Genomic DNA, 10,065 nt, shown 5'->3' with positions numbered 1-10,065 from the left:
ATTTCACTCAGCATAATGACCTCAAGTTTCATCCACATTGCTACGTGCTTCATGACTTTATTCTGGCTTACAACTGCATAATATTCCATTGTATGTATGCACCACAGCTTGTTTAGCCACTCATCTGTTGATGGACTTTGGGCTGTTTACATCTATTTAGTAGATTTCCATCTACTGAATATATACCTAGTAATGGGATTGCTGGATCATACCTTTGCCTATTTTTTTTTTTTTAATATGGGCAGGCACTGGGAATTGAACCCGGGTCCTCTGGCATGGCAGGCAAGCACTCTTGCCTGCTGAGCCACCGTGGCCCACCCTCTTTGCCTATTTTTTAATTGGGTAATTTGTCTTTGGGTTGTTGAGTTGGAGTTCATTATATATTCTCTATATTAAACCCTTATCAGTTTTATGTTTAATGATTATTTTCTCCCATTCTGTAGATTCTCTTTTACTTTCTTGATATGTCCATTGATGTGCAAGAGCTTTTAACTTTGATGAAGTCTGTAATCATTTTTTTCTTTTGTGGCATATGCTTTTGGTGTCGTATCTAAGAAATCACTGCCAAATCCAAGGTTATGAAGGATTTCCCCTGTGTTCCCATCTAAAAGTTTTATGGTTTTAGTGCTTATGTTTACGTCCCTGATCCATTTAGAGCTAATTTTTGTCTATAATGTGAAGTAGGAGTCCAACTTCATTGTTTGCATATGTATATATATCTAGTTTCCCAAACACTATTTGTTGAAGATACCACTCTTTCCCCAATTAATGTACTTGGTCCTTGTCAAAAATCAGTTGGTAATAGATGTATAGGCTTATTTCTGAACTTTCAAGTGTAGTCTGTTGGTCTATATATCTCTCTCTATATCATTACCATGCTCTTTTGATTACTATGGCTTTGTAGTAAATTTTTAAATCAGGAAGTCCGAGATCTTCAACATTGTTCTTTTTACTAATGATATGGCTTTTCATGGCCCCTTGTAATGCCATATGAATTTCAGGGTAAGCTTTTATGTTTCTGCAAAGAAGGCTGTTGGGATTTTGATAGGGATTGTGTCAAATCCATAGATTGCTTAGGGTCATAGTGACATCTTAACAATGTTAAGTCTTCCTTTCCATGGACTTAGGATGACATACCATTTATTTAGGTCTTCTTTAATTTCTTTTAGCAGTGTACAAGTAGCTTTCAGTGTACAAGTCCTTCACCACCTTGGTTAAATTTATTTCTAGGTATTTTATTCTTTTCATGCTATTGTGAATAGCTGGTGTATAGAAACACTACTGATTTTTGCATGCTAATTTTGTAGCCTGCAATTTTGCTGAATTCATTTATTAGTTCTGGTGTTTTGTTTTGGGTGTATGTGTGTGTATACTTAGGGATTTTCTATATAAATAATCATGTGGTCTGCGAATAGAGATAGTTTTATTTCTTCCTTTCAAATTTGGGTGCCTTTCATGTATGCCTCATGTATTTTGATGCTGTTTTTAGGTGCACACTAAGTATTGTTACGTCTTCGTGGAGAAATGACCTCTTTATCTTTGTGTGACCCCTTTCTATTTCTGATTATTTTGCTTGCTTATAAATTTGCTTTATCTGAAATATACCTATTCCAACTTTATTTTTTTTGGTTTAGCATGGTATATTTTCCCTACCCATTTACTTTTTTTTTTCACTTTTTAAAACAATTTTTAATTGTTAAATATAGCATGTACACAAAAAAGCGGTAAATTTGGAAGTACATTTTAACAAGTAGTTATAAAACAATTTTCAATGCATGGGTTATGGTTTCACAATTACAGGTATTTCCTTCTTGCTGCTCTAAGACACTGGAGACTAAAAAGAATGATCAATATGGTTCAGAAGCCATCTCCTTTGGTAGGACCTATCTTCTCTATTACAATTTCTCCTTCCCCTTCGATCCTTCTAACATTTAGGGATAGTGAAGCAATGACCATTCTAACTTCTTCATGTTTTGAAAAGAGGTGTTGACATTATGGGGTAGGGAGATGTAACTAGTTGATGCTCTTGGAGAGACTGATATCTCTGGATTTCAGGAGTTATCTCATCTAGGAACCATCTGGAGGTTTTAGGTTTCTTTAAAATAAACAGTGAATGAAACTTATAGAGTCTCCAATAGAACCCTGGGTATTTTTAGGGTTTACAGGAACACTGTTGGTTGGGGTGTGGCATACCATGGCAATTAGCAATATCTAGTTGAAGCTTGCATAAGAGTAACCTCTAGGAAAGCCTTTCAACTGTATTTCAAATCTCTTAACCACCGATAGCTTATTTTGTTACATCCCCTTTCTGGTCAGGTAGACATTGTTGACTCCATGGTGCCATGGCCAGGCTCATCTCTGGAAGTCATGTTCCATGTTACCAAGGAGACTTATACCCCTGGACATCATGTGCCATGTAGGAGGCAGGATAATGATTTTACTTGAAGGGTTGGACTTAGAGCAAGGACACGTGTGCAACAAAAAAGGTTTTCTGGAAGTAACTCTTAGGCATAATTATAGGTAGGCTTAGCTTCTTCGTTACAGAAATAAGTTTCATAAGAGCAAGACTCAAGATCAAGGGCGTGGCCTATTAATTTGGGAGTTCCTAATGTCTGAGAGAGTATCAGGGTTTTTCCAGGTGGGAAATTTTAATAGTTCCATGTTTTTTTTCTCCCATCCCTCAAGAGACTTTGCCAATACTTTTAAATTATCTGCCAGACATATGCTGGAATGTACCTATGTATTTTGTTAAGCTGTACAGAATTGCAAGACCTCATTCCCAATTCTAGGCTCCATGTGTTTTGGTTGTTTAACTGAATGGGCAAGAAATGTTGTTAGATTGTGTGCCACAAAAAATTTAGATTTTGGACAAAATAAACCTTATGAAGCTGAGTTTGGTTCTGATGAAGGTAAATCAGAATACAGGGGAAAGGAAAGTTTTAAGCTTGTCCAAATTGAGCCTCCAGCAATTCAAGTACCATGTAAGTATTCCTATCAATAGTGACTCCGGCAGGCAAGCTTCTGATTTTGGACTTCTCCTCCTGTTAAGGTGTGGCTCTTTCTATCTGCCTCTCTAGATTTCAGATCAGCAGCTTGCCCTATCACTTCAATTTTTTGATGGATCTAATAGTTGTTGCTTTTCAACTTTTCAAAATTGTATTAGTATAGAAGTCATGAGTTCCAAGCTTTTCCATGTCAGACTAGAAACTGAGTGTGCACCTGGTTATTTTCTAATAATTCTAGTTTCATATTGCTGTTATCTCCTCATGGCTCTGTAAGTATATTTATTGTACTTGTAAATTCTTGGCTTTTTTGTTTTAATATGCTTCTTAGGTTGTCAACTCTTTCTATTGAGGTAGTTGCTATTTTAGCCTATAAGCTATATCCCCTTGGGGATGCTTGATTACTCTATTAATGTGCACTAGGAAAGCATAGATATTCAGATTCTCAGCCTTGGTGAGCTTAAGAACAGAGAAATGGGATAAGCCTTAGTGTAGGGAGCCTCAGACACTACAGATCCATAGTCACCCTGCCCTCCCCTTTTCTTACTCAATCTACTTAGCAACTCCTTAAATCTAGTTTTCAGCTTTGAATTCTCAATAGAAAAGCAGTGTTGGGGGTGGGGGACACTTTCTAGATTATTGTTTACAAGCACTGGGGATTTGAAGAAGGCTAGAGGAATTACAGGGGGCTTCTCATTGGAAATGTAGTCCCTGAGGGGTTTTGTGCTACCCTGATTTTATCCCTATGGACATCTAGGGCAATTGCCTCCAATTTGTGAAGGGAAGTGGTAAGCAATAATGGATCTCAGGGAAAGTAAGGGAGAGTCATTATTAAAATATTTCTTCTCCAAGATCCTCCCACAGACACTTCAGCCACCAATTACTCCCACACATCAGTTCAAAACGCTTTCCATTTTCCCAGGGATTTTTCATTTTTGTGTTATTTACTGGCTTTCATGCTTCTACTTTTAGTTTCTCCAGGGTTGATTTTGAAGAAAGGAACCCATGGTTAATTTGACATTTGGCAAGAACTAGAATGCCCATTCTATATTTAGTTCATGCTGTTTGGAACTTGTAGCCAATATATGCAGAAAATAAAAGTCACATTGAGGGTTTTCATCTTTATCCTAAGAGCAAAGAGAAGCCACCAAAGGTCTCAAGATGGGTGGTGACATGATCAGATTTTATTTTGAAAAGTCTACATTGTTTGCAAATTGGAGAACAAATAGGAGGGGAAGCTAGAGTCAATACACAGAAAACAGGAGGCTCCTTGAAATATAAGTGGCCTACACTAAGGAGATGGTGGCGACGGATCAAAGTGGATGAATTCTGAGATATTTAGGAAGTAAAAGTTGCTGAAGTTTGATGATATTGAATTTATGAAAGATAAAATGATCAAAGCTTCTTCAAATTATGAACGGATAATTTTGCTTGGGAGAATAAGAAGGAATTGATCATTAAGTAAAATTTGAGAAGTATCCAAAAGAAATGTCATGTAAGCAGCTGAATATTACAGGCCTAGAGTTCAAAGGAGACAGTTGGGCTGGAAATATGAGTTATGTTACATGTTTATAAATGAATGAAATAGCCTTGGGAGAGAGTTTTGAATGTGAGAGGGTGGCCTGAAAACAAGTAATCAGGAATCCCAATATTTAACCACTGGGTGAAAAGAAGACTGTGAAAAGGTGATAGAAGATAAGCTCCTGGAGAATATTTTGTGAAATGAGTATCTTGTTTCAGAAGCCAAGGCCAAGAGTGTTTAAGGAACAGGGAAGTGGTCAACAGTGCTTAATTCTGCCAAGACGTCAAGATAAGCACTGCAAATGTCCTCTGGATTGACTAACTTTGAAGTTACTGATGTTCTTAACATGAAATGTCTTGGTGGAATGAAAATACAGAAAGTCAGAATGGTGTGTGTTAGGAGTAAGTAGGAGGTGATGAGGGACTGAGGGAGTTTTTAAGTGAGAGTGACTTGACCTGATTTATAAATCAATGAGAAGCTTTCAATTTAAAGGAAGAAGTTGAATATAAAAGAGCAGTAATTGGTAGAATAACATTCTTGAGAAGACTAAAAGAGGTAGAGTTCAATGCAAAGATGGGAGTACTGAACTTTTTAACAGAAGGGAAGGAAATAGGCCAAGATGTAGACAACCTGGGAGTAAAAGTTCAGGTGTTTAGAGGAATGGCTGCTCATTTTCTGGCTGGTGAAGGTTCTAGGTTTTAAGCAATCTTGGCTTCCTGAAATCAAATCTCAGTTCAACACTGCCTTTTAACTAGTGTCATGTCCTTTCAAATTGTGACATTTGGTTGGTTGGTAGTCTATTTTCAGTGTGGTCACGAGTCTTTACCTTAATGCTATCAGTATTTTAGTAAGAAGTTGGGAGAAGCTTCAAAGGGCAGTTGGTAGTAAAACACATTAAAAATTACAAGTTTCTGTATTATCAAGCTTTATACTTATATACTTAAGCCATCTGGAGTTTTTGAAATATGGTGGAAGTCTGATACTTTCCCTCAAATTGCCAGTCAGTTATTCCCACATCATTTCAACTCAACAAATATTTGAATGCTTACTATTTGCTTAGTGTGAAATGAAATGTAAATGAGAAATACTATCTTTCTCAAAGGCTTTAATATGTAGACACAGGTTAACTAAATACATCAATGAGTATAAGATGAGGTGCAACAAAGCAGGTGCCATAAATCCAATTATCATTGGTAAGTTCAAACAAAGAGAGATTACATTTTTGGGTAATGTAGGAAATGCCACCTTTGGACTCTAGAAGAGGACCAGATTTGTAAGGGAACAACAGGATATTGGAGACGGGTGAGGGCAGGTTAGAAGAGTAAGGCAGTCTAGGCAGATGAACATGCATGAGTAGAGGCCCAAATAAGAAACTGCAAAATGTTACTGGGAAATATGGTAGATTACTGCAACACTATGGTGATAGAGAAGTGTGATGGTCAGATTCATGTGTCAACTCAGCCAGGTGGTGGTGCCCAGTTGTCTGGTCAGGCAAGCACTAGCCTATCTGTTGCTGTTAGGACACTTCAAGGACTTAAATCATGACCACACTGGTTGCATCCACGCTGACTGTATTTGCAATCAGCTAAGGGGAGCACCTTCTGCTGAGTGACAATTAATCTAATCACTGGAAGGCTTTTAAGGAGGATTCAGAAGAGACAATCGCTCTTTCTGCTTCAGCCAGCCAGCCTCTCCTGGGAGTTAATTGAGGACCTTCATTGGAGCTGCCAGCTCATGGCCTACTCAACACTGATCTTGGACTCTTACATCCCCACGGTTGCATGAGACACTTTCATAAATTTGTATTTACAGATATCTCCTGCTGATTCTGTTTCTCTAGAGAATTCTAGCTAATACAAGAAATAATGTTAAAGTGAGTTTATTTTTGTTAGGAGACAGTAAAACATAGAAAATACAATTGGCTTTGGAGCTTTAAGATAGCTGACTTGAAGAGGGCTAATGAACTTGATAGCATATAGGTTAGATTGATGGGGCAAAAAAATAAAACAGATGTCGTGGACTTGCAACACAGTTAAAGAACCTTTAAAGAAAATATGAGGTTTTACATATAATTTCAATGGATTTAAGTTCCTCACTCTTTCAATAAGCAGGGTCCTTTTTATATTGATGTTTTGTGCACAAGCTATTCCACAAAAGCTCTTTCAATGAGTAAAATATTTTACTGTCCTCTTGACTCTGTCTTAGCATCATCAGAGTGGAAGGCTAGAAGGCATCAAAGATATGCTCTGAAAGAAATAGAACACAACCCTTGTGATAAAGGGAGTACGTAGGTTTTTTTTAATTGTTCCTTCACAGGGAATGACAGTGAAGGGACTTTATTTTTTTTAAAAGTCCAGTTCTTTTTGGTTCTGAAGAGCTACGAGAGGTGTTCAAACAGAGCAGAGGGCTGCCACTGAGAAGTGATGCCAAGTTTAAGGGAGGATGTGCTACACGGGTGTTTTATAATATGATATTCTGTATGATTATAGGTTGTGGACACAACACAAAGACACCTAAAGAGATTAAAGACATAACTCTTTGTTATGGCTCTTAGCAAGAGAAGGCTATCATACAGGGTCACACAGAAGGGTACACCAAGAGAAAGATATCAGCAAGCTGGAACTGTAGGAGCCAAATTCTGTGTGGCACATGGAGTAGGATTAGTTGTTTCATGGGCTTTTTTTCATGAATGGGTTATTTTGAATAATTCTGATGAGCCTAGAGAGAAGAGTCATCCCTGGAGGGTTGTAATCTGGGGTGTCTGACAGTTGAGTGTATGTGTAGCAGCCCAGGAATGTTAGAACCCAATAAGGAATGTGGTTGGGTTGTGGACACCGCAAACTGTTTGCAAAGGAGAATTGCGAGTTAGCCATGCCTTAAAAATGTGTCAAGATAACACTTTTAAAATATAATCGGTTCTCTGGTTTCCTTCTGTGTTGTCTTGCCCATTTTGAGATAACTGTTCATGGGCCAGGGGCTCTAACCAAAGGAAAAAGCACATGTGGCTAGAGCATGGTAGTCAGAGTGTGGGATGAAAAAAGCTCCTCTCTTCCCTCAAGACAATTGTGCCCCTGAAAGGATCACCTATACTCCCTTTGGGAGTAAGGTCCCTGCACTGCTGCATCTCTCAGATTTTCAGAAACATTCATATACACTCTGCTGTCAGAAACGAGTGCAGCTTTTACAACAGTGCACAATTAAGTTTTCAATGCACTTTGCTAATACCCTATTAATACTTTGACTGCTTCTGAAGGTATGGCAACTTACCTGCTGCCTTTCCTTTCCATAGTTCCAATTGTGCCTCTATTTGTAGGAGAGACTTAAAGATGTCAGTCAGGAAGATAAGGTTATTATAATAACCTACTGGGTGGGGTTAAGGACTGGCGGGAAGCATAGTAGATAGGAGGCAGTGAAAAGGGATCCAAGTTTTAGGAGAGAAACTTAGACTCTAAGAGTGAAAGTGTAGGGGAAGGAATCAAATAGAACAGTACAAGCCAGGTGCTAAAAGTAACACTTTCCTTATAAGATTATAGTCCTGGCTCTGAGTCCCCCAAAAGACAGAGACCTCTGAATCAAGGACCCAGGGCTGAAGCTTTTGCACTCTGGGTATGCAGAAATCAGGCTTGTTGGATATAGTCAGCCAGGCTACATGTACAGAACTGTGAAATGCTACAAGCTACTATGCAGTCTTTTCCCCACAGCTTCAGTGGTTCCCAGCCCTTGCCCTCAACAATACCACTAGTTATTCTGGATTGGTTTTTCACCATTTCCTTATTTCTTGAAGCAACTAGGTTTAGGGGGTTCTAGAAAGGTGATCCTCTGATTTTTCTGAAGTCACATCCTCTAGACCAATATGTTTTCTTCCAGATCTTGATGCTGAGCAGTAAGGAAAGAGGGGAAGGGGAGAGTCCAGTAGTGTGAATCAAGAATCTCATCTCAGCTTCTACCTCTCAGCATCCTCCCTTCCAAGACATGGTTGGATGAAGGTGTAACTACCTCCCACAGCCACCTGTTCTTCTATTACCTTTTAATTTCTCTTTGGTTCATATAGTCTGTCCCTCTGTAAAGAAATTAGTCTGGTGGCTGGGAAGAAAACTAGACTAAGGGGGGATAAAGCACTGAAACCATTAAGACAGTAAATTTATTATTATATAATTAACTATGGAAACTGGGGCCCTGGCATGCTGCCAAAAAGGCTTCCTGAATAAGCCATTACATCCCAAATCAGAGTAATGTATCCAGTAGAACAAAAATAGAATTAAAAAAACAGTATCTCAGAGACCCACCTAATTCTTTTTTTTTTCAGTAGGCATAAGTAGAAAAGTTTATTAAAAAGAGAAAGTACACGTTAAGAGAGGGTAACATGGGTGTGCCTAAGGGAGGGACATGCAGTGAGTGGAGTGGGCTAGCTTGTTTTATAGGAAAGCTTTACCTGTGGCAGGTTTCCATAGTAACCTTTAAATATTAGATGTCTTCTTTGTCCTAGGAGATATCTAGCAGAATTCCTGGTTTGTGTCACATACCTAAAATTTGTCTTTGGGCAAATGAACAATCTTTATGACCCTATACTTCCTATTATTAACTAAGAATTTGCTTTGGACCCAGAATTTTACAAGCTTTTATGGTTTGGGGGCTTTCGGGAAATTTTTGTCCCAGGAAGTTTGGAGCTGAAGTTTGCAGCTCTGTATTAGTTCTTTTGGAGCCAGATAAGAAACAAGGGACTTGTAGTTGGCTGTTAACTCTTCCTGAGCTGAGTAGGAAACCAGGGACTTAACAGTTGTCTTATTTTCCTGCTTCAATCCCCCCGACAGAGTTCAATCCCTTTAATCTTAAAGGAAGGTGGAAGGATACATTTTTGGTGTCTTCAGAGCTGAGAGAGTATACGTAGGAATGTGCAAAATTGCTGGCAATGTTGGAATTCAGGCTGGGGTGGGGGTATCAGAAAATGTAAAAACATTATGAAGTTATAATCTGCCCCATCCCACCTCTCTTAAACAATCTTTCCACAACTTCTTCCGCTTAAGTCCCTGAGTGTGGGAACAGGAAGTTACAGGTTTACAGCTTGTAATGTTGAGAAATAAGAATAAAATAGCATTTGGGGGAAGCCAAGTAAGCATTGGCTAGCTGCTTTGCCCTCTGTTCATTTATTTTTCCATATAATGAAGTCCCGGTCACACTTCAATGCAGACAGCCATCTCATGTGTTGAGGTGCTGTTGAATCAGAAGTTCTGGTGCTCAGGATGCCAGTTTTATTAATTATCCACATTGAGCTGTTTCAAACACGTCACAGATGGGCAGGTCTAGTTCAGATGTACTCTGACAATAGAGATGACAGACAGAACAGAGAAGGGATAATTATAGAGAGTACTAGAATTAGGTAGTTGCTATTTTGGGGAACATGAGTGATTAACAGTAATATTCCAAGGGAGGCTAGAGTGACTTAAGTTGGAATGTATTTGCCAAATATTTTAGTTAAAACAGAGGCTTATTATTACTTTTTAAACATAATAAGAATTATATTGACAGGGAGAACATAATTTA

General features: G+C 38.5%; 1 protein-coding gene across 1 annotated transcript in view; it reads right to left on the bottom strand.

The window, feature by feature from the left end:
• Positions 1-5,601: 5,601 nt before the first annotated feature.
• The window catches only part of CHD1L (chromodomain helicase DNA binding protein 1 like), a 109,226-nt gene continuing 104,762 nt past the window's right edge, over positions 5,602-10,065 (bottom strand). The window contains exon 22 of the mRNA XM_077155893.1: positions 5,602-9,840. Coding sequence (XP_077012008.1) covers positions 9,830-9,840 — 11 coding nt within the window. The 3' untranslated portion in view covers positions 5,602-9,829. The remainder of the gene's footprint in view (positions 9,841-10,065) is intronic.

Source organism: Tamandua tetradactyla, chromosome 4, assembly GCF_023851605.1.
Source record: "Tamandua tetradactyla isolate mTamTet1 chromosome 4, mTamTet1.pri, whole genome shotgun sequence".
Lineage (NCBI taxonomy): Eukaryota > Metazoa > Chordata > Mammalia > Pilosa > Myrmecophagidae > Tamandua > Tamandua tetradactyla.
The sequence above is the reverse complement of the archived record's forward strand: the minus strand, read 5'-3'. Positions and strand labels throughout refer to the sequence as shown.